This window comes from Cygnus olor, chromosome 1 (genome assembly GCF_009769625.2).
Source record: "Cygnus olor isolate bCygOlo1 chromosome 1, bCygOlo1.pri.v2, whole genome shotgun sequence".
In the NCBI taxonomy this organism is placed as follows: domain Eukaryota; kingdom Metazoa; phylum Chordata; class Aves; order Anseriformes; family Anatidae; genus Cygnus; species Cygnus olor.
In genome coordinates this window covers 205,371,027-205,396,302 of record NC_049169.1, presented here as the reverse complement: position 1 = coordinate 205,396,302, position 25,276 = coordinate 205,371,027, and the positions used below count along the sequence as shown (strand labels likewise).

The 25,276-nt window shown below is 46.6% G+C and overlaps 1 protein-coding gene across 12 annotated transcripts in view; it reads right to left on the bottom strand.

Annotated features, from left to right (window-relative positions):
* Positions 1–16,789: 16,789 nt before the first annotated feature.
* Positions 16,790–25,276, bottom strand: part of TENM4 (teneurin transmembrane protein 4) — an 879,437-nt gene continuing 870,950 nt past the window's right edge. For all 12 annotated transcript variants that reach the window (XM_040544436.1, XM_040544433.1, XM_040544442.1 and 9 more), the window contains one exon: positions 16,790–23,615. In XM_040544436.1, the coding sequence (XP_040400370.1) occupies positions 22,857–23,615 (759 nt within the window). In that variant the 3' untranslated portion in view covers positions 16,790–22,856. The remainder of the gene's footprint in view (positions 23,616–25,276) is intronic.

The following is a 25,276-nucleotide window of genomic DNA, read 5'->3' as shown; positions in this document are numbered from 1 at the left end:
CACAAATACACTTTAAAAAGATTCAGTGGGCCATTTTTTTTTCTGTTACATAAAGGAATTTAATAAAATTCATTAAGTTTCCTGGGCTGGCTACCAACAGAGGCTGGGATATGGCTCAGCGGCTGCATCTGTCTTGGCATTGCTGTGATCACCTGCACTCGTCCTCAACCAGACCTCTCTATGCTCCCATTACAAAACAATAGTAATATTATATGCTTTATTTTGTATTAACATACTCTTGCAACCCTAACGTCTGCTTTACTTACAAGCAATAAGCTCTTACAGGAAGAGACTTTCATCCTAAACCGCATCACAGTAGAAAACACATGGTTCATGAAGGCATTTCGTTGGAAAAGCCCCAGTGGTCTGGGTTTAAGCCTTACGGAAAGGAGCTACGAGCCAGCCTCTGTATTCCCATGGGTGCTCATGACACGTCTATTCAGGGAAAGACTGTAGTTGGGCTTCAGAGGTTAAAGCATTAAGGAGGAAGGGTAGGAGGAGGCCTTTTTTCTAGGGAAGGAGCAGCTGTGGCACGGGGTTTTCATGGACGCAGCTGTGACCCTGCCAACTCCACTCATCCAGGCTGACTCGGAAATCACAGGCGTTATTGGTTTGCGTGTGCATGTGGGTGTAAAACCTTTTCCCCACACCCTTAGAGTGTGTTTATTTCTTCAAGGTTAGGAAAGTCTTCTCCCCCCGCCCAACATTGCCAAGTGTCAATGCCCACTTGACAGTGTGACACCAGAGGCAAGAACTGGCGGAGAATCTCCACACATCTGAGGTGTGGGAATAAGGATAAGCAACCATGCTGTCACCTATGAACCTCAGTGTCTCTCCAGTCCCAGGCTGCTGGGGAGAAAAATTTAGCCTTTTATTGCTTAAAGCAGCCACCCTGCTAACGGGGTGCGGTGTCCTGGGTGGGCTGCAGTACCCGATGGCACCTCCCGCTCCTGCTGCTACCTGATATTGGTGGCTACTGAAAACCCTTTAGCCAGCTCCACACAATGGGAACAAGATTTGGCTACGTTATAGAAGCCACCAAACGTGGCTTCTGCTTCCCTAATATCTCACGTCTTTAACAATAAATGATTACTTATGTGATTTGAAAGCATCTTTTGAGTCAAGTCAAATAAAGGGCCAGAAATGACTATAACTGAGATTTTCCAAAGTCATTTTGGGTATTTCTTGGTTTGGGTACCTAACTTGCGATGTCCTCATGGTGCAAAAAGCCTATGCTTTGCTCCATTGGCACGTGTCAAGTTGCTCATAGGAAGACCTCTAAAATTGTCCAGTGACTCTGGAAGGTCTTCCTGCCTGCTTCTCTTTGTAAATAAAGTTTGTCATCAAATGCATAATAAATGTATATAAAAGCCCACTTTCTTTTTTGTGTCTTTTTTGGGGGAATTAAAAGAAGTCGCACACAACGATCAGTTTTTGGGACTCCAGAGTTAAACGCTATTGTTTTTCCATCACAGAAGGAGAGGAAGAGGCAGCAACAACTAATGGCAGAGGACTATGAGCAGCTGGAATGAGGTAAAATCCAGGAAAACTGCGATGCTTTGATAGGCTTTATCCCTACCCCGGAGTCTGAATAGCTTTTCCATTTCACGAAAACACCTGTAGAAGGGAGGTGCTTTTCTCTTCCCCTTGCTTAACTGTAACAAGGAGCATGCTGTGAATAAAAGGTGCTTCCAAGAGCATCTAGAAATATTTTCCACCCCAAGATTTGTGACTCCTGCTGTGAATGTTCTGCGGCATCCAAAAAAAAAAAAAAAGTGAAAAACATGGGGAAAAAAAAACTCATCTAGGATGTTTTCATGGCTGGGGTGGCAGCAGGTGGTGGAAATGAGGGCTGGATGTTGGGGAGCAGTGGGTGTCCTGTGATGATGATGCTTTACCCTGCTGCGAATGCAATGCCGCTGACCCGGAGCATCCTCTCAAGTCTGCGGTGGCTCACAGAGATTTTGTTTCCAGCTGTCTCTGTGCCTCTTGCAATGTGAACAACCTGGGTAAAGGCTAAGCTTGGTCTGTTAAACCTGTGGTGGGGGATGATTCCCATCTGGGTGGTAGGTATCCTGCCTGGCTCTGGAGGGAACCTCAGATTTTTAGTTGCTGCTTGAGTCCATTTGCTTTGCTGTCATTTTTGTGATGCTCATTTGCAGATAGCTGGCCACGGCCAATTCACAAGTGGACAAGACCCTGCTGAAATGACATCTAGGGCAACTTTGGTGTGTCTGGTAGGTGAACTCATCCCCTTCTATAATTAAACCACGGGAAAGTGACCTTTACAAGACTGGAGAGCAAGTGAGCTCCGGAGCCTGTGCTGCTTCTGGCATGGAGCTCAGGAGGGGCTGTGTCTCCCACCTGGCCCTACCTTTATTTTGAGGGGTGGATGGCTCTGTAGTTGCAGTAAGATTGCACTGCAAGAACTTGCCATGATCAGACACAGATTTTCTATATGACCTTGGTCCAACCACTTAATCTTTCAGCATTTCAGTTTCCTGTGGGAATAACAAGGCTTCATCTTCCTTGAGGATGTGTCCTTGGTGTCTGAGAGGGGCTTGGGGACCACAGGAAAGATGGGTGCTATATGACGTGGCACTGATATGTGCTACAAACAGCTCTAAGCAAGCTGCTCTTCCCTTTCTTGTCTGCAAGCACGCACCTCACTGGTGCAGCTTGCTGTTCAGCCAGTCCTGGGTGCAATGTTTTTTTGAGAGATGGTAAATATGGCCATCTAATGATGCCACTTTTACAGAACAAGATTTACCCCAGCTATTAGGAGTGCTCCAGCGTCGTCTTTTGCTCTGATTCTTTTGCTTGCTGCCCCTCTAACCAGGGCACGTTCGGTATATTGCTCTTTCCTCGACAATGTCAATTGAAGATCAGAGTTTTTTTTTTATGACTTGCTTTATGAAAGCCTGAGGTTTTCTGAGCTGAAGGCAGAATAGCTTCTGTAACCTAACGTTGGCTGTTCAGCACAGGCTGCTCACTTTTCCTGGCTTCCCAGTGGCAAACTCCCAGCAAGAGCCTCAGAGAGTGATATGTGGAGAATAGATAAAAGGCATAATATGGCAGAGAAGAAAATCTGAAAGTTTTCTCATGTGTGTGTCTGTCTGTAGAGATGTATTTATTATCGGTTTCATATAATTTTATATTTTCCAACATATTTCAGATATATGGTTTGATATAAAAATATGGACTCTCACGACAGTGTTATAAATGATTGGAAATTACCAGCTGGGAAGTTTGTCATCTGCAATATATAATACAATGGAAGCATGTTGCATTAAAAAAATCTATATTTCAAAAATAAAATAATAAAAAAGAAACCCTTGTCAGAAGCAATCTGTTTCCCAGGAATATTCTGGATGTAAAGGGGAGATTTATAAACCCTGCAGTGTGTGCGCAGAAAATGGATGAAAACACGAGCAGCTAGTTGGTGTTAAACTGCAGTGGCATTCCTGCAGCTCTCTGCTTCCAAGCCATGTGTACAGCATGGACTGCTTCCAGCCGGGGATCCAGCAGAGCTGCCTTCCTCCTTTCCAAAACTTCGGAAGGCTGCACTTCCCTGGTGGGGTTTGCATGAGTATGGGACAGATGTTTGTTAGTCAGCAATTGGCCTTGATAAGTTTTGGACATGATTTTGGACCTTTTTTATTCCATTTTCCCCCCCCCTAGAGACTAAGAAATGAATGGGCTTATTTTAGATGAGGATGTGAAGAGCTGCTGTTTGTTCTTCACGAAAGAAGGAGATATTTGCATCTATGTGGAAGCAACTAGATTTTGAGCTAACATATATTTCAGCTCAATAGTGCATCCATGGGAATACAATTCGTGTTTTCGTGCCAAATATGCAGACATCTGTCAATTGAAATAAAACTGAGTGCATTTGACTTAATAAATAGCAGGCTGTTGTTGCTAGGACTTCCCGCCCAGAGAAGCCGTGGCAAAGGCTATGTATTTGGTTAGTGATAACCATTGATATATGAAACAACAGTGACCTTAGGGCTAACCAAACAGCCTCATGGAAAGATGGAAAAATCTCCAGATTTTCATCTCAGGCTTGGATACATGCAGTCTCTCCAGTTCTCATGTGAGCCAACATGCAGAGGGCTGTGGAGTGAGAGTTTAAATGGCCAGAAGTGATGAAAAATATGCTTCACACTGCATTTCTGTGAAAAACCACCTACAGGAGTGTGGTGGTGGGAGAAATGGGCCCCCTGACCTGACCAGTAAAGACTCCCATGAGTAATAGCCTGGGGTTTGAGAGGGGCAGGGATGTAAACCTGCAAGTCTTGGCCTGAACTGGTCACTGCTGGTGAGTCCCATGGGCAAGCAAGGAACACCTAATATTTTAATTCAAAGAGTAGCCTGATGTAGGAGCCCTGCCATTTTATGGCATCCTTGAACTATTTTTCCTGGCCTCTTAACCATCTGCTAGTCATTAATATTCCTTCAGAAAGCCAGGAATTTCTTTTTCCCCCAAAGAGACATTAGTTTCCATGCTTCCTTGACTCTTCACAGAGCCCCCAAGAAAATCTCTCCCAGCTACTTGCTAAAAGCTATTTTTAGGAAATAGATCCACTACCGACGAGTAATTCCATTTTTTTTTCTCCCATGCAGATATCTTCCGCAGGGCCACAGCGCCGGTCTGTTCGCTTGGGTGGGAAAAGTGCACGTGGCCAAGGTTCATCTCCAGGAGACACTGAATAGGGTGACACTCATGGCTCTCTCTATAGCCAAAGAAGAGAAATTTGTCACTTGTAGAGGGTGAGGCATCTGCCCTGTCTATGGATGAGACGAATCACAGCCCAGTTTCTCTTGATCGGCCTTAATGGGACAGTAAAGCAATTAGTGGAATGGATGGGGATACTTCAGGAGCCTCACGCTGGACAGGATGGATGCTTCCTTTGATCACCTCGGCTGGATAAGGACCTACGCCTCCTACATCTGACAGGTCTGAAAAGGATGGGTGAGAGCTTAGGGTTCAACCAGGTGTGAAACATTATCTGTGCTCCTGGGTGGCTGGTGGCACTCTGACCTCAAGGCTGCAACAAAATCCGGATGCAAAGTAAAGACCTGAAAATGGACAGAGAGCGACTTCTGGGGCTGATAGTGGATTAATTCAGTCTGTTTTCAAATATACTAAAAATAAGCACAAACACTAATGGCCTCTTCAGTGGCTGTGGAACGATATTATCGTTAATGGACTTCTATCCTCAAAGTCCACTCTCTGCCTAAAATTTGCTTGGTGTCATTGGACAATTTCAGGCAATATTGCTTAGGCTAATTCTGTCTGAATGAGTTAATGGCCAACATGGGCGCTTCTCTGGGGATTTCAGATGGCAGAGATGTAAAATATTTAGTGTGATAAGGACTGATACTGTTTCAAAACAGTCCTGAACAACACATCAAAACCAATTTTTGAAATGCCAGAACTATGTCCCCTGCATAACAGTATATTTACTAGCTTCTCTTCTTTACAGAAGTAATGATGGAAAAAAAAAAAAAAAAAAAAGGAAAAAAACACCAAAGTCAAAAGCAGGAGTATTTGATGGATTTTTATAAATAGTGCATTTGTTCCATCATACATGCATGCACACTTTTTTTTTTTTTTTTCTGGAGGTGCAAAATTTCATTCTTGCCATTTCTAATCTTGCAATATTGCCACAGAACAAAACTGTGTAAGCTTTTGGGAAGGTGGCGAATGCATTTCTGGTAATGTCTAGCTGCCTTTATTAGACCATAGGCTAATTCCCAATCTTTCTATTACACAGCCTTATTTACTCTGCATTATCATTTCATTTATGGGCCCCTCGGAGCTCTCAATCACTTTGGGGAGCTCTCTAAATTTGCCTTTCATCATGTATTAATGAAGTGTTAATAGCTCGCCCAAGCCATTTTTGAGCAAACACCATGTGACGTGCTTGTTTTGTGCAAGCAACCCATGTGCTGTGCTGATACATGACCGGTGGGGACACAGCATATGCCACCTTACTGCTAATTTCTTCTTCTGATGCTTACTTTGCTTGCACAGTTTGTCCTGGCCCTCTGGGGGCTGGCGTGGACTTCTCCACACCAAGCTGAAGTCCTGAAGCTCTGCACACAACTTTGGGTGGCAGAGGGCGGGAGAATGAGGCAGAACCGTCCAAAATCAGGAATTTCTGGAGGCAGATCCAAGCCCTGACCAGGGCTGAGATGTGTATAAATGCCCTCCTGGATGAATTCCCCCCCCCCCCCCCCCCCAAACTGTGATTATGAAAGACTTCAACCAGGCTTTGCAGAGCTGGTAGGGTTGGCAAGAGATCTAGATTTGCACATACCTGGTTAGTTAGGCATCCAAAAATTGGGTAGAGCATCACCTGGAGAGGTGGTTAGCAGTGGTGGTTAATTCTGTCTGTGTGTTTGTGTCTGGTCATCTATTATTTCTGATATGCTCTTTCTTCCATCCAGACAGAGAGAAATAATTCCTTTTATTTTAAAGCAAAACCAAACCAAACCAAACCAACCCAAACTGTCCTGGTGAATTAGTTGAGCTAGGTTAAAAAAAATTAATAAACATTTGCATTCATGGCATCTTCATTTTTATTTGCGATTATTATTATTATTTTTTTTTAAATGAGCAAGTTCCAAATGCAAGGGGAGAAATCCAACCCTTTTTGCCCATTCCTTTCAGTATTTAAGAAACATTTCCAAATTCCTTCTATTGTCTCTTGTGAGGTTCCCAGTTTAGGTGAGTTTGCTGAAAACGAGCAAGAGGGTGAGGAAAAAATGAGAAGCTATGTACAATGATTTATATTTTCTTATCTTCTCTCTCTCTTTTTATTTTATGTTTATTTTTATTTTTTTTGTCTTCATTAGCCACCTAATGCCCTGACCTGGAAGTACTTTGAATTAGTAGTACCACAGTAACACAGAGAAGAATAAAATCTTGAATCTCTGGGGGGATCTACTCATGGGCATCATGCTAATGAAGCAAACTGTTGCAGGATCAGGCTGCTGTGCTCATGCAAGTGATGGGAAAAGGCACGGTGATGGATCTTAAAAACGCTTTCAGGAAGAGCTTATTGACAGGTAGTTAATAAATGAGCACATTTCAGACATCAGTGCCATGTGAGGGAGATGGCGAGGAGGCTTCTGCAGAGGTTTTATTGTCCCTCACCCTCCCCTAAGCCAACTGGCAGCTTTTATTAACCCCTGCTGAGCAGTCCCCAATGCTCCTTTACTGTCAAAGCAGGGGGAAAGGGCAGCAGGGAGCTTCGTGGGGATAATGGAAACTCTTCTGTGGGATGGACCCTGAGTGCTGTGAAGGACTGGGATAGACAACACCTTCCTGGTGAGCAGACCTCGTTATTAATTCAGCGTTCCCATTAACAAGGAATTACCTATGCAGCCAGCCCCCTCCAAAGGACAGGGATGTGTTTCTGGCAGCTTTTGCATCCCCACCTGCACCATGCCATGGATTTGTGTTGGAATATCCATCCCAGAGCTCAGCTGAAGGACTGCCATAGCATTTAAATACGTTCAAGGAGCACGGTGCCTCCTTTTTTTATGCATCTCCCATGAATTCTCCAGGATACGTGGTGGGATGCGACCCCCTTAGAGCTGACCTTTTAATAACAATAAAATCACTCAGTGGTGATTATTTTGTGGTTATTTTGATTTATCATTGCACAACATAAAGGGATTATATATCAAAGGAGGCGCTAACATGATAAGGCTAATAGGAAGAGACTGAAGGAAGATGGGGAATAGTACTGGAAGAGGTTTCATTGGTATTTTCAGTCAAAAGAGATAGGAAAGCGTGGCTTATCTTGAATGGCCCTGGGAAGGATTTTTTTTTTTCTCCTTCCCAGCAGCTGAAAATGCAGAGATCATGTCAAAACAGACTCATATTCAAAAAAAATGTACAGGCTATGTAGAATCCATCTCCAATAATTGGAGGTAGTGGACGTTTTCTATGGGCTTCAGCTATGTTATTGTTTGCATTTAAATTATTTTCAAAAAGGAGATTTATCCAGAGGCTTCATATATTCTGATTTTATTTCTTTTTTTATTATCAAGGCACTTTGATCCACTGGCATAGCAAATATCAAAAGTTAGACTTACAAATACTTACAGATTTTCTTTTAGAGAAGAAGCTACAAAAGGGGCGATCATTGCTTAAGAGATAACATTTTATGCCCCTTCCAAATGCTGGAAATAAATATTGGGGGGAAGTTTTCATGCTCCCACAAATGATTTGTATGGAATTTGCTGACGGGGAGAGATTCCCCGTTGAGGTGGAGCGATTCCTGTTGTCTTCAGTGTTACCTGAAGGCTCTGGTGGTGGTTTTGCAGGGCTGAATGCTGCACAGGAGAGTGTGGTTCCTCTGGTGGATCTTGCCACGGAGCACAACCTGGCATGGGTGGTTGTCCATCTTTTAGCACTTTTAGCATCTTTTTTTTTTGTTGAGTCTATGGGCATGGCCACAGAGAACCAAAGAAGTGATATTAGAAAAAAAAAAATCAAGGTAAACCCTCAGATCTGGGCTCAATGAAGCCCAATGCTGTTTAATATTTGTTCTGCACTCTCAATGCACGTGTCACTGCGTAAAGACAGCGTAGACATTGAGCTGGACACAGGAATCAGAAATAGCCCCGCAGATGCCCCAGCTTCAGAGCACTTGATGGTAAGCCATGGCCAGGAGCAGGGACGGGCAGTGAACTCTGCCAGCCTTGTTTTGCAGGTGAGGTTAGCAGACAGCTAACAAAATGCAGTGTTTGGAGGAAGAATACGGTTGTCAAAGTGGCATTCATGGCAACGGAAATGATTTGTGAACTTGAGTTCCATTTGAGCGGATTCAGTAAAAGACGCAGTGAAACCTTTGGAAATGTCAAAACACGAAGGTTTTTCCTTTATGAACTGCTGAAGGTGAGTATTTTGCATTTTATAAAGTGATATTTAAACAAATACTCCTTCAACAGCAGCCTGTTGGTTGCAAAGATTGACTTACGGTCAAAGGCGAAAACTTAAAATAGGAATTTGGCACCCATCGTTCTGTACCTGACTAAAGGTTTGGAGGGAGCCTTTTGCTGTCATTCGGCCAAAAAGCAGTCCAAATCCCCATGTCCTACCTGACCTCATTTCTCCTCCACTTTTTTCAACAACTACGCCAGGAAAGGTCTGCTACCGGGGGACTAAAATTCAGCTCATCAGCGTGGACACAGACGGCCACCTCCGCCAGCCTCTTTCTTCTACCCTAAGCCTCAGAAATTACCAAACATTAACATTTCATCAGTTCAGGGAGTTGGATGGCAGTTCGCACAGTAGCTGTCGAAAAGCTTTGCTGACTGCACTGCAAGTCAGCCTTTCCTGGGGTATTTCGAGTGCAGCTGCTGTGGTTAATTCATGTGCTGGTGGCGGTTTTAAGGCCACGTGGCTTGAGCAGCCCACTGTTGTCACAGCTGGGCTCCAGCACACTGCATCCCCAGAAAGATGTAAGTCCACTGGAGACTGTGAAAAGCAGCAAAACAAGCAAGAATGAGGTCTGAAAGCACAAGGAAGAAGGTCTTGTAAGGAAAATGCTGCATGGAGAGGCCGTGGGTCCCCTGCTAGGGCAGGTGTTTAGGAGGAAGCCAAGCCAGCATTTGTCAGAGCTGACGCAGTCCATCCTGCCCTAGCACAGGGGTGGATAGGGTGGCTTTTTCAATCCCTCTGATTTTGGGATCAAGGAGGTTTAAATGTGTGACCACATGTCTGCAAGTGCTACAGTGCAAAGTCTGGGGAGAAGAGAGATGGCCAAAATGCAGTTGCCTGAACTCCTAATAATCATCTAGTGCCAGATGGGGCAAGGGCAAATAAATCAAATTCTGCCTTTACAAGGACAAAACTTGTGTTTGGATAGAGGCAGAGGGGTATCCTGGGGCTCTTTGCACTGGCAGAGCAGCAATGCTCAGCATTGGTACCAGTATAACAGACTAGGACCTATCTCACATGCTCCTGCCTTTAAGAAGTCCTCAGGCTGGTGTAAAATGAATGTTAATGGGGCATTGGAAGATCGTGAACACTGGAACAGCAGCCAGAACCAGATACAAGACCCAGAGAGGTGAGATAAAAGTGTCTGAGCAACTACTGGAGCTCTGACGCTTGCTGCAGTCCCAGCTGAAGCAGATACTTCAGCCTGTTCCTGAATGAAGGACATCCCAAAAGATGTTTTCAGCTTTGCAAATTCATCTTTACTGTTGGCCAGCTTAGGAGCTGAGATCCTCATTGAGCATTTCTCACTATGACGCAGGTGAGCATTTCATTTCTTATTCCAGGAGGGGAAATAAAGAAACGGCAAAGTTCAAAAGGTTGGGTTGGGTCTTCTCCATCAAGTTGACTTCATTTTATTGTAGAGTCAGTTGCTGCACTTACCTGAGGTGTCTGCCCAAGGACAGTCCCATGGACAGAGAGGTGGCCAGCAGCCCCCTGAGTCTTCAATCATTTGTTGGCCCTTGGTTGTAGAGGTTGTTTGTGGGAATGGGCTCTTCCTCTGCATGTTTCAGCTAGAAGTCTAAATTTAGTGAGGACAAATTTCGCCACCTCCAAGTAATTTTATGTTATAAAATGTAAAAACAAGGATGAATTTGATGTCTTCCCAAAGGGCTTCATAGAGGAGTCTGCTTTCCACTACCTCATTACAGAAAATGTTAAGGACATCCTTGGACCTGCATCACTCTTACATGCAGGTTCATGGCCAGAGCAAGAACTTAAGACAGCACAGATGGCATTGTTAGACATGGGAGGGGAAAAAAAGAGAAGAAAAGTGCATTTCAAGAGTTGTCAGCCCTCCAACTTTGAAGTGCCAGGGCATGTTTGCTGCTGTCGTTTCTCAAGGTCCCTACAGAATTGCTGAGAGGAAGAAAGCCGTGTTTAGAAAAGCTGCCAGATGATGAGACCTGAGGATGTAGGGCACCAAACAATCACACGGTGCTTTGTTTGCTCAAAGTGCACCTGCAAGGAGGAGAGCAGGGTGTGTGAGTGTGTCTTTGCATGTGTGTGGAGAGCCCGAAGGAATGGAAGAGTTTCCTAAATGCTTATAAATACCTCAAAATCTATCCTGTAGCTGCTCCTCTAAAACCCACATACACACATATATATATTATTTCTTTCTGTGTCTTGCAGGTGTGAAGCCCTGAGCTTCTCGAAGCTGTGGGCCTGCAGGTGACCTTCCTTGGTGCTGTCCCACCAAATGCAGGAGGTGGCTTTTTCTGGTGGGACTTCCAGAGGCACTAGGGGAAAGCATGAGGGTGTGGAGGAGAGGCAGAGTGATGCTGGTATGTTATCCTCTTGCCCTGACTGTTTGTCCGTAAGCAGAGCAGGCACAAGGAAGGACGTAGGCTATGAAAAAAAGAGGACCCTAGTGCAGAACATATCCAGAATGATCACAAAGGCACTCCCAAGGGTGCCAACCTCATACAGCTGCCATTTTAGGTCCCTAGACAAAACTGAAGCATTACTGCTAACATCAAACCTCAGGGCTGAAAAAACCCTCCTGTATCCTGTACCCACCCGCTGGGCTCTGAAGATCTCAGCAACAAGCTGTCAAGATTCTTGAGGTAGGGGCACCCATGGGCCACCCTTGGGCCATGCTCCTTGGCCAGGTTTTGTGCGTTTTCTTCCAGTTCCAGCATGGAGAGGAGCTTGCTCACCTCTGGTGACGAGAGACCTGGCCAGCACAACGGTGCATAGCCATTGGTACCGTTCCCAAATGCTCTTTGATCTTTGCAGCCTGAAATCATCCCTGTTTAAATATTACTTTATTATGAGGGTGTGGGAGCAGATCTAATTAAAAATGCCATGACTCAGATAGCAAAGTTAGGAGGATGAACAATGCAATGGAGCAATGAACAGGAAACTCTGCTCAGTAGAAGTCATGCCAATGAGCAAGTGGCACAGGGCCATTGAGTCACGGCTTTTTCATTATTTATCCCCTGACTGACTGATCTCAGGCCAAACATTTAACCTCAGTGCCTCACTTGTCCCACTTGTAAAATTGAGGTAATATTTTCTGTAGCTCGAAGGAGATTTCTAATAGGAAACACTGCACAGGTATGATGTGTAGCTATTGTAAATGAATGCAACACCCTTCTTTCTTTATATGTTTCATTTGCCAACCACTTTTATCACACAGAATCACAGAATTGTAGGGGTTGGAAGGGACCTCAAGAGATCATTGGGTCTAACCCCCCTGCCAAAGCAAAAGTACATTTTAGTATATATATTTTTTTTAAATCAAAATCTGGTACCATGGATTACACAAAGGTAGAATTTTAGAAGTGATCTCAGGGTGTATTTTCATAGTCTTCTGCCTACCAGTGACCTGCCATGGCTTATTAACCCGCTGCTTGATTTTCTCCATCCTACTGATGAGCAGTCCTGCTTGTTAGGGATGCTTTTCTGCCAGGCATCACACACTCCGGCATCAAATTTAGGGCTTGAGGGTTTTGGGGCTCGGACTGATGGTGGATGATGGGTTTGGTTATGTAAAACTCCTGGAGGATGCAAGTATCTCTCAGATGTAGAAGAGCAGCATAATGATGAGCCAACAGAGCCCTGTTATCTCATCCTTGAGCAGCAATCAAAGGTGTTGTGCGGTCCTGCTTGCTTGTAGCACCTCACCTGCGGGACTGACTGCTGAAGAAGCTCGCTCTAATGATCTGGTCACTGACTTCCCCTATTTAGGAAGCCCCACAGGTAACAAAACATCATTTGAACTTGAAGTTTAAAAACTGTACTGTGACTTCAAGAGGTGGACGTGGAGGCATTTGAACAGGCTGAGCAACATTCAAACCCAGAGCTGTATTTTGGCCATGGTTCTGTATCATTCGATTCAAAGAGTGGGAGATGAGCTGGCTTGAAGCCTGAGGATGCTGTGATGTTAACTGCAAGGATGCAGCTCTTGTCCTGCTCATATATTCCTCCCCATTACATTTATCTGGAGGTAGGACACAGAGCTGGAAAGGTCTCCTCTGACCTGATATGGCCATTTTCTTGTTCTCCACCATGAGCAGAGCACCTGAGCTCCCTCACCAAGTGGAGCCAAAAACTGCATGTGCTGAAATGTTTTTGTTTTCTTTTTTTTTTTTTTCTTTTCTGGAAATATCCAACCAGGCATACCAAGCAGATCTGTAAGTCTGAACATTTGGCCTGTCTCTGAATTGGAGCTACAGAGCTGCTGTCCCAAAGGACGTGCTGCCCTTTGCACAGGCTCCAGATATCCTTCATGGAGTAAATCCTGACAAGGATGTGTTGGAAGGGCTTAGCAAAGCTCGTGTTTTTCCAGCCGGCATGCTGGAGGAGAAGGAGGTGCTAGGGCTTGTGGTTTATGTAGTGGGCTGGTGTGTGGAGCAGTGTTCCAGTCAGAACCTGAGAAACAGAGTTTTAAAAACATCCAAAATCACAATAATTCATGTGATTCCCCTGGTGTTTTAGCATGCTGCATTCAAGGGAGCTCCCCTGGTGCTGGAAATTTCTCTGCAAATGACTGCTCCAAACTGAAATTGTCATATTTTGGCAAAGACCAACCTCAGTTGCTTCAAGGGGACATATTAATAATGAGATATTGTTTTTAAGCATGTTGCTCTTTGTGAAAGAGTCTCTATCCCTGTTCTCAGCTGCAGCTCCATTTGCAGCCCTGCTTTTCTGTGTCTTGGACCTGTGTCTTTCTGAGAGAGCTGAGGGAATTGGGAGCGAATCTGTAGGGTTGGATGTCCTGCTCACTGATGAGGCTGCCCCTGGAGTGCTGGGCCCCCCAGCACCAGCCAGAGCTGGGCACCCTGGCGAGAGCCCAGCGCAGGGCCCCCGAGGTGCCGAAGGGCCTGGAGCACCTCTGCCGTGAGGAGAGGCTGCGAGAGCTGGGGCTGCTGGGCCTGGAGCAGAGGAGGCTCCGGGGGCTGCCAGCCATGGCCACCAGCACTGCCGGGAGGTGCCGAGAGGCCGGAGCCAGGCTCTGCTCAGGGGTGCCCAGGGCCAGGCCCAGAGGCCCCGGGCCCAGCCTGGAGCCCAGGAGGTGCCCTCTGCCCCTCAGGAAGCACTGCTGGGCTGGGCGGGTGCCGGAGCCCTGGCACAGGCTGCCCAGAGAGGGGCTGGGGGCTCCTCCTTGGGGATCTCCAGCAGCCGCCTGGAGAAGTCCTGGGGGGGGGCCAACATTTCAGCTGGTCTCTGTGGTGTGCTATGCCAGGCAGTGGTCATCTCTTTGGCCCTAGGAAGGGCCACCAGGCTCACCAGGACCAGACACCTGTAGGGACGACCCACCTGAAGGTACCTCACCTGTGTTCTCCACGTGTCTCCTTCTCCCATGTGAACCTAATCACCATTCTTTATTTTCAGCACTTTCTGGCTGTATGTGAGATGTCGCCCAGGCTAATTGCTTTCTATGAGGGGTGCAGAAGAGGACAAATTTTTCTTTGGGCCCTGCTCAAAAGCAAGGAGAATTTCCCAGCAGCCTCTTGAAAGATAAGCCAGAGGCCTCTGGCTACGGCCCCTATTAAAACATGACGTGATAAGTCTACGCTGGCCTATTGAACTGGCATGGCAGGGCGGCTCTCATGAAAGCACTTGATTTACTACCCATAATATTTTGATTAAAACATTGTTCTTATCTGGTGTGACCACGCGGAGCAGAGCCAAACCTGGTCCACCGGCAACTTAAAATGTTGCCGTTTCCTTGGATACCCTCAGGGATTAAATGCTCCCATGCATTTCGATATAGTTATCAATGATTTAAAGCAGGGTATTTTTTGATGGTAAACCACAGGTGGCGCACCAAGTGATGGACGGCGGGTACCGGTGAGGGCAGGTCAATGGCACAGGGTGAGCTGAGCCCCCTGGCTAAGCACAGCCCTAGAAAAGCCTCGTGAATAATAGCCTGACGCAAACTAATGCATCTGTCTCAGAACAAAGGCTGCAAATCAGATCCACGGGATAGTCAGCTTCACTTGGAAACCTGTGGCTTCGAGGAAGGCTTCAAGGTCACTGTGTAATTGGTTCAACATGCACTTTCGGTGGCAAGACAGAAAGGGACAATGCCTGCCTTGGAGATAAAAAACGCCCATGAGCAGAGGAACAAGACCTTGCCTTTCTTCACAAGGTAAGGGAAACCTGTGCTTATGCTTAAGAAAAGGTGTCCAAAAACTTCAGAGGGTGGATAAATTATCCCACAGCTGGAAAGTAGTCCTTGTGATGAAGGAGTTTACCATGCTTGGAATAGTGAAGGGGTTGGTTTTGGGGAACATTTGCTCTGTAGAGTGTCAGGAGTAATTTTACCAGGTCTGGCACTGGAAGATGAAGGCTGAGAAACAAACAAAACACATTTTTCTGGTGGAGAAGATAACATCCCAGCAGGAATGGTCACAGATGGGTAGAAACCTTTGGGAAACCTTTTATGAGGCAATATCTGCCAGCACTTGGACACATCTCACCTAACTTCAGAAATGTGCACAGAGAAGTCTAAACTGGTCCCACAGGCTCTGTTTAGAGCAAAAGGAGAAAGGAGAAACTTAATTCCCTGTTTCTGGTGCCTACCAGCAATGTTTGACTCTTTTTTTTTTTTCCCTAAAAACCTGGTTAGTTTTCCCATAAAAAGCAGGCAGTGAATCAGGATGACCACGGAGGAACACCCTGCACCACTGACTGCTACCCAGTGCTCTACTTCCCCTTCCCATTAGGCTGTCCCCAAGGCAAGAATATTTTCCTCCATATGCATTTAGCCATATTTTCTGGGGTTATTCCCCAGCTTTCTCTGAAGCATCAGAAGAAGCCACCGGTGGGGCTGGACCAGGCAGTTTCGAGTATTGCCACCTTACAGCATCGCATGAGGGTTTCCATGGGTCAATGTGGTGAGTGCTGTGGTAGCTTTTCTTCTCCCTTTGGATAAGCATGTCTCTGCTGGACATTTTCTTAGTATGTCGAAAGTGATAACTTGATTTTTTTTAGGGGGGAAGGTGTGATAATTTGATTTTTCTTGTGCACAATGTAGCTTCCCCCAGACTGAAACACTCTGTTATCAGATGCAAAATGCTTGCACACAGTCTAGAGGTGATGGGAAGTAGAGACTCTGTGAGCTGTGCAATGGTTTCCTGCAAGTTTGACCCAGCAAATGTTGTGAATTAATAGCGTGTGAGACAGAAGATCACCTGTAACCCTCCCTGGTCCTGCTGGGGAAATGGCTGATGCTGGTACCTGCAATGCCTGATCGACAGGGAGAAGAAATAATCTCTACCACGGGAAGAAAATTATTCACAGCAAAACATTTTAGAGGTGTTTATGGGTTTGGTTTCTGAAATGGCGAGCAGAGCATTCTGCTAGGATGGGGGCGTCTCCTGGTGCCACACGGATGCCCCAAAATCCCAGGATTTAACCCATGGATCTGCAAAGCCCTGGGGGCAGCAGCGGCCCTGCACCCATGTACAGGTGGGGATGCTCCCGAGGGTGTAAATTCACAGGACCCCTGTGTGGCTGGTGGTGTCGGGCAGCTGCGGGTCCCTGTGGTGCCAGCCCTGCTCCAGCAGGGCCACCCCGAGCAGGGGGCCCAGCCCCACGTCCAGGCGGCTGCTGGAGATCCCCAAGGAGGAGCCCCCAGCCCCTCTCTGGGCAGCCTGTGCCAGGGCTCCAGGTGGGTGAGGAGCTGGGGAACAATTTGGGCTGCTCTGGTGCCAGGTCCATCTCCTTGGGGCTGGTTTTCCAGCTCCAACCCCATGTCAGGAGCAAGCAGGTGAGACAAAGAAATCCAACATTTTCATTAATAATAATAAAAAGCTATTTAAACACAAAATATTCTTTTATTTGTCACCGAAGGCTACACACGGTCACTTCTGTCTGCTCTTTTTTTTTTTTTTTTTTTTTTTTTTTTTCTAGAAGTTATCTACATCTGCACTTATTTACAGCCTGGTTGTATTTACACAGTCAAGAATACAGTATTAGAAACACAAAGTGTTGAGAAAAAAAAATTTCTCAAAAAATTAGTTCCAGACTTCAGGAAAATTATTACACAGGGTAATGACAAGAGTCTCCAGTGCCAGGCTTGTAGATGCAGCTTTAATACAAAGTCCTCTGCTCAGGTGCAGCTGCATTAGAAGTCCTCACACAAAATAAACATTTTTTTAAAATAGAAAAGTGTGATTCTTTGACTGGTTATTTCAACAACATCCATGAACTGCCCAAAAGTTGTCATTTTTTTGGAAAGTTCTATTGTTTGCTTGAACCATTTTCAGCTCTGAGGAAAGAAAAAAAAATATATATGTGTGTGTATATATATATTTTAGTTAATTTTCACTTGCGGTTTTCAATGCTCCCCTGCCCAGAAAGCATTGACCCTCAGCATGGGAGTTAACAGTTGAGCCATGTAATACTCTGTCAGGAACACGAAGTTTTACGTTAATTAAAGGAAAGCAGGCAAGAGACACAGAAGGTTTCCCTTTGGTGGGTCATTTTGGGTAGCACGGCGTGGAAAAGCACTGCGGGAAGCAGCCCCCAGGACACGCGATGCCCAGGAGCAACTCGGGGGTTCCTGTCCTTGTGGGGGCTGCTGGAAATTTGCTCAACAGTAGCAAGAAATTTTATTTAACTGTACTGCAGATATGAGGCAAAAAATTAAAAAAAAAAATCTTTTACTTGTTACAAAACTCAGGGAAATTCTTCGGTGTAACCGGGGGATTCACATATCTACATATTTAGTAATTGTAATAAAAAGAGGGATTGTAAGAAAAAGAGATGCTCAAAAGCATCCAGCACAGGATGGGGACGCTGCAGGATGAAGGACACCAGGTTCAGCCCAGCAAATCCCGGCCCCGGCAGCGGTGACACACAGCCCTTCGCCGCCGGCACGGGTAGGTAGAGCAAATAGAATTTAACAAGCAAAACAATCTTTTTAGCTCCGTTATTAACATCACGGGCACTTATTTCTCCTCCCCGTTCAAAAAGCGGCTGAGTGAGTAACCGAGATCCGTGGCCCTGGTTTCAATTACGCAGAGATTGAATCGAAACAGACTGCTGCGCTGTAAATATGAGGGGGGCCCTCTCTGTAAATCATAAAATTGAATTCTAAAATTTCATGTTAAGAGCCTTGTCTTTGCATAATGGATTGCACTGCCATCTATCATGGTGACACTTACAAGTCACAGCTGAAAAAGTACTTTATTAGATTTTTTTTTTTATTATTTTTTTAAACAATTTTGATTTATTCTGGTTACACTCCCTGTATAATAGACTGAGCAGAATCTCACCCGGTTCCCTACGCTCAATAAAGCAACTACAGATATATTACAGAAATCCCTCACTGCTTCTAACTTGCAGCCAGATGGGGTCTCGGAGCTGGCTCCCAGTCATCTGTGGCTTTTAGACCCGAACCAGGCACCGGGCTCTTAACAACCTTTGTCTCGGCAGCTCTTGCCCGGTATCGTTCAGATTCGTCGTGGCTCTGATCAACAGCCGTGCTGACACAGATATGATGAGCTGCGTGGTTCCCTCCGGTCACTGCCGCTCAATGATTTTTCCAAGCTCCAATCTTCAGCAGAAAGGGATAAAAAATATAACAAAGAGCTCGGAAGAAACAAACATTGGGGCATTTCTCTTGGTGCCAAATTAGTTTTGGTCCTCTCCGCTCGGGCTGAGCGCGCAGGATGATCCTGAGATGTGTAGCCCCCATGGCACCAGCTTGTGTCCGGGTGTCTTCAGATGAAGACCATCACTGGTGTGTCTTCAAATGAAGCAAGTTTTGGTCCCAGCAGCAGCTGCAGAGGGCTGGAGCTGTCTCCTCACCCACTGCTCACACTGAGATCCAGCGGTCAGGGATGTTGGAGTTTCTCCTCTAAGCTATGAGTCTTGGTCCTAACCCTTCACACAACTCTTCCAGCTGGAGACAAGCCCGGGAGTTCAAGGCAATTTAATCTGATCCTTTGCATTTTGAAGGGATGCCGCTTTGGGGAATCCAGAAGATCTCGAAGTTGAGCCATGAATGTGCCCGAGGCCACGGTGGCACTCTCTGTAGCGATGGTCGCGCACTTGAGTGGCTTCCAGAAGCACATCCAGAGATGGGATAAATGGGGTTAGCGTGGTGGGATTGGTGCCCAGGACCTCCCAGCCTTCCAGAAGTGAGGATCTGCTGTCCCGCTGCCCACAGGCAAAGCAAGAAGGCTCGGGAAGCCACGATGTGGTCCTGCAGGGAGGCAATCAGGGTTGCACAAGGGCTGGGAAAGGGCTACGGGGCTGGGAGTTGCGTGGGGAATGCTTGGGGACAGCTGAGAGCAGCCCCTTGCTTGGCAGGGCATGGCTCAGAGCTCTTTGTGCCTTCAGCCTCCTCCCTTAAATTCCATGGGAAAGCACCCAGGGTCCGTAGAAAAAGGACTTTCCATTAACGGATAGGGAAATGCAGGGGTTCAAGGCTGAGAATGTTTGCTTCCAGTTTCACCACCCAAGTCAAGTGGAAGGGGTGAAGGTTTCACAGAGGCTGAAGTTTCAGGAACAGAATCACAGAATCGCAGAAGGGTTGAGGTTGGCAGGGACCTCTGGAGGTCATCTGGTCCAACCTCCCTGCTCAAACAGGGCCACCCAGAGCAGGGTGCACAGGACCACGTCTGGAAAACGTAGCAGACATCTTCAGACAGGTTTGTATCCATCGCTGGATGGCCGTCCCTTTTTTTGGTTAAAGGCTTTGATAAGGAAAAGAGCATTACAGATATATATGTATATACTCTTACATATATATTTTTTTCCTTTTATTTTTGACATACTGTCCACAGTTTCTGCACAGGGCGCAGGTCCAGGAGAAGACCTTCATGTTGCTGGTGGGCAATCGCACCCTGCCGGTGCTTGAGGATGCAGAGAGGTGCAACCCGTGGTGCTTTCACCGTGGTGCGGAGCAGGATGGCTCCCAGCTCTAGGGACCGTGAGACTCTTGAAAAATGGGAGAACTCCTCCAAGTCATCAGCTCGTGTAATAACCTGAAGGGTCTGTAAGGCTGTAGAGGTGCCATCTCAGGCTGGCAGGGTTCCAGCAGGAATGTTTCACGCTTGAATCTCTTTCTGTGGCTGCGTGGTTTGCTCTTGCTCTGCTCCTCCTTGCGGTGCGACACTCGGATGGGGATGGGGATGGAAGTGCTGCTTCTTGCCGGAGCCACCTGGACGGGAGCAGCGGGACGGGATGCACGCCGAGCTCTCTCTATGCCACAAGTCTTCAACAAGTGTTTACGCCTTTCCTCCCAGCTTCCCGTATTTTATTTTTATTTTTTGGTCCACCTGTGCTGTTTCAGCCAAGTCGAGGAACTGGAAGGGGGGGATCTGTTCTTGGTGTACCCCAGGGAGGGGGAAGAGGGGAGCTGGGTAGCCCTGGAAAGGTGACACTGCCTCCTCCGAGTAGGTGGCAGCTGCTGGCTTGGCTAACGCTCCCCCAGTCCCCACCAGCACATCCTCAGGACAACCAAGGCTTGCCAAGAGTTTGATACCAGCGACACAGGCGGTGATGCCACGGCCTTTTCACCATCCCTGGCAGGCTCCCTTGCCAAGGACTCGAGCTGGCCCAGGCGCTGCAGCTCCTCTCAGCTGGCTCTGCTGGAGCCCGATGCCCTTTCCAGCCCAGCTGCCTGCGATTCACGCCTGCCAAAGCACTAAAGGTTGCGTGCTGCAAGGGGTGGTGGGGAGCACAGTGCTGGTTACAGCAGCAGCAACGTCACCCTTGCCTCAAGCAGGAGGGACCACCAGGAATTCAGGGCTGTACCGGTGGGTGGCCCCAAGGTCGTCAGCCCTGGGGCTCTGCAGCCGCTGAAATTATGGCCCTGCAGCCCGAAGGATTGGGAACTGGAGGAGGAGCAGTCTGCTGGGGGAATTTCCATCCCATACCTTCCTCCAGGCAAGCGCCCGGGAACAGAGAGGCAAGGCAGGCGGAGCTGGCAGCCGGCATCTATGGGGAAACCGCGATAGCACCGGGGCTGCCAAAATTTTGCTGCTCGAGGAGCGTGTGCCCAACATGCCTTATCTTGGGGGCTGGAGCCCGCAGAGGAATATTGGGATGTGTTGGAGGATGACAGTGGTGGTGGGCTGGCTCGGGGGACATGGGTGCGTTGTAGGGCGCCGAGTGAAGAAACAGCCTTGGCATGGACTTGCACGTCTCGGGTTATCTCTCTGCAGAACCAGGCAGCATAAAGTGAAGTGGATGGGGGGAAAAAATAAATCAGGACTGAGATGTTCTCAGAGAGACACGATGAGAGCTCTTAGAGTCAGGATACGTGCATGTGTCAGTGTGATCGAGATGTCTGTTTGGGACCAGGGCTGGCCACCTCCAGCTGGAGCCCCAGCGGGTTGATGCCTCTGCCTGCAGGAACGGCCCCTTGCTACCACGGGGCTGCTTCAGGCAGGGAAGAGGATGCTCATCTCATCTCCTTGTTCCCTTGAATTTCAAGGACTCTTCCAGAGCACAGAGGTTATGTGAATACAAATTACATTAGCATGCCATGTAACTCTGTCAGCAGTTTCTTATTAAAGCACTTGGTCCCCTCTGTAGTGGGCATTTCTAGCCAAGCTTCCCTTTCTTCACTGCTAACAGTCAACTGGACTCTCCGTTAAATTCAAGCTCGTGTAAGAAACAGTGAGAGGGTTGATTCCAATATTCTCCTTCTTGTCCCACCACGCACAAGCTGTTGCTACTTATTAAACATTTTAAAATCCCTGCTGCCGAAGTCCCCTAGAGACATTTATCTGCCATAGTCATAAATGACTTGCCAGCATGCTACTCAAAACTGCGTTTCCCAGCCAATAAATACAAGCTCCAGAATCAGGAAAAGCAGGGTTTGGCTTGCTCTAATTTTCAGTGGTATGTCACTGGGATACTATAACTACTTTTAAATTCAAATCAGCTTCCTAAAAATTAACTGGTTTTATCAGATACAGCACAGTGGACTGTTAAACACGTAGCCTCGTGTACTGAAACACTATACATTTAATGAAGTTATGCCATTAGCAAATGTACAACATGGGTGCATTAAATCCACCTATAGAACAGCTCTACGTATGAGAGAATTTATTTAGCTTTTCTCAATAGAGCAGGAGTCCCTTTCTTGGCTTTTGCTAGGTTTTAACTAAAACCAGGATTTGCGCACACACACAAAAACAAACAAAAAGTATCTACTCTCATAATGAAAAAAGACTGATTTTTTTTCTTTTTTTATTCCAGTTCAGGAAGGAAGAGAATCATCTTGCAAGTTAATATAATCAGCTCCTTTGCCTCTATAATCTACTTCTGCTCAGCAGGAGCCCCCAAAAAACACTTTAAGTCCCAAGTGAAACGTGAAAACTACTTGTAAGGTCTCTTTTGAGGCACATGATTTGGACGGTCGGTCGCTTTCGGCGTTAAGGAATCAGTGTCGTCTTCCTTTTCCTTTCTTCCCAGGAAGAGCTCTCCGGCACGCCGTGGGCTCCCCATTTTTTGGGTGGAAGGCTATCTGTCCCTGCCCCAAACCAGAAAGGGTTAGGATGACACAAGTTAGCACAGACACCCATTTCGCACTTCACACCTACGGATGTACGTTGACAACTCCCCACTTCAAATTCCTCACAAAGGGGGAAAAAAAAAGGACAAGAGACAGTAAATGTCACTGTGATCACACTACGGCAAAATATACCTTCTGTTCATTGCAAAAAACGTGTGAAGGCCAAATTAAAGGGGAAAAAAAGTATGTTGCATGAGTTACAGTGCAACCGTATTATTCCTTCTCTTTCTATTTTCCTCCCCCCCACCTTGTTCAGTTTAGAAAAAGGATTGAGTACAACACAGTCAGGTAAGTGGCCACAAAAGAGTAGCTGTCTTTGGCAAGAAGTCACCGTATGGACCCTCTCTGTCACCTTCTGCCCATCTCGCTCTGTCTCATGAAGTGGATGTTGTTGGCGCTGTCTGAGAGTTCTGGGTACTGCTCCACTGAGATCACAAAATAGCCGTCGTAGCCCTGTACCCGGCCTGTGTTTAGCACTTGTTGCTTCTCCCCTTCTGTCCACGAGCGAATACCCTCCTCCCCATCCCGCAGTCTCTGCTGTTCTCGGGCCCAAGCTTGGGCGACGGCGCGCTGGCGGGCCAGCTCCAGGACGCGGGCCTTCTCCTCGTCCAAGGTGGTCCCATAGCGAGTGTTCAGGCACAGCGCGCCGTACTGGAGCTGGATGTCCGTGTAACGTCTAGTCCTTCCACTCAGCACTGTGTTGATCTGGGACACCGTGACGTTCACGCCGTTCTCCAGGGTCCTCCGCCCGCCGCTGAGGCCCAAGATGGACAGGTCGCCCTCCGACGGCCCTTGCTTGATGAAATAGTGCGTGTCCACCCCATCGATGGTGAAGTGCAAGTTCTCCAGGTAATGGGCGTTGTTCAGGATGGCTGCGATCCTCCGCCCATCCTCATTGGCCACACTGATAATGTCGGTGGCCACGCGCCCGTCCTTCATGGCGAACTTGACGCCTTTGCCGAAGATGGAGCCTCCGGAGGCAAAGTTCTTGTTCTTCTTGACGTGCCGGCACCCGGCGATGCTGGAGCTGTAGATCCGTTCGAAGCGCTCAAGGGTGACAAAGGCCTTCAGCTGCTTCTGCACTTCACATTGGACCCCCAAAATTGACTGAGGATGGAGAGAAAGAAGAAGAAGATGTGTTAGAAAGAGAAGCCTGATGACCCAAAGGCATTATTTTGCATGCTGGAGACCAGTGTCAATCTAATGAGGAGCTCCATGTTTGTTTTTTTTTTTTTTTTTTTTTCCCTCATCAAGTTTCTTCAGATTTTTAATTCTTTTTAGTAGAAGAGACACATGCCAGGTTATTCTCCCTCATACTCATCGTTTCAATAAATAGAACTGTATTTACACTTACAGATAGAAACAGGTAGAGGGAGAAAAGGAGTTTTTGCTTTAGTAGTGTGGGGGTCTCGTTTGGGCTCTCTCACCTGTCCAAGCTGTTATTTTGTGTTTCAGTATTTTTTCTCTAAAAATAAGAAATCATTCATAGAGAATCTGGTGGCTGTTATGCTTTATAAAATGCTTTGAGGTTTCTGTGACAAAGTATGAAAGTATTTGTAACAGTTCCCTCTATTTTAACTTCACCTTGTAACTCTTTGGGCCACCTTCAAAAGGCCTGCATCGCAGGTACGACCCTCGAAGTAGCTACAGCTCCTCTAAATCCCATTTCAGCCTGGCCAAAGCAGGCTGTTCAAAACTAAAGGAGGGCCCTAAATCCAAATCCTATTCCCTGCAGACCCTCTACAACATGCCAGGCTCCCTGAGCTAGGGCCAGCCATACCTGATGTTCGAGTTTTAGCTTATATTGAAGAAAAACTGCAGAGAGACAACAGCCTAGATCATTTGTAGTCAGGTATAATACAAAGTCACTTTTGCTGTTAGCGTATAATGGAGCAAGCACGCAGCGAGTCAGCAGCTCATCATTACTGCAAAATGTCTTTGGAAATGCTCTCATCAATTCATGGCAGCGCAATCTTCTTACAAACCCCTGCTCACGAACAATTATTTGCTCAAATTTCACAAAAGCAAGAGGATGCTATGACAAAACTCTCCTGGCACTGCCAACGGCTGAGTTCAATAAAGTAATGACATCCAGGATTAAAAATAGGCTACAAAGAAAAGTTTGCTGCACTCCAATTATTTTGAGGAAATTTAACATCCATGAAGGAGATTGCCTTAAACAGTCCACAAGCTAAAGGCTCACATCCTTCCCTGGCTGTAAGAAGACATTTCAGACAATGCAGACATTTCAGCATTGACCTCTTTACTACGACTTACGGTGAGGGAAGGGAAACGAACCCTCGCTTCCCTGGTAGCCATTTCCAAGGAAGGGTTTCAAACCATTAGAGAAACAAAATAAAGGATTCTACACTGTGACTTGCTCAGTGGTTATGAGCAGTTTTGCTCTATAAAGGAGAAAACTATAAAAGAATGGAGGTACACAAGTTTAAGGGCAAGTTTTGGGTTTAATCAACGTTGAAATACCTAAGACCCAAGACTTACTTTTATTCAAAGTGCCAAGAAAGCTGCATAAGCCCCCTTCCCTCCCCCTTTTGGTTGCTAGCATAGTAGCTGGAGCAGCCATAGGAGCTCTTTCTGGTTCTCCCCATGCTGCCTGTGGGGGATCTCACATACAGCCCAGAGAGCGATCTAATTAACAGTCTGATAGCTCCCCCACCAGCTGAACAAGGGCTTTAATTATGGAAAAGATGGACGTAATTAATGAAGATGTCACCGATGATGGACAGGGAGCAATTAGGTTTCTAGAC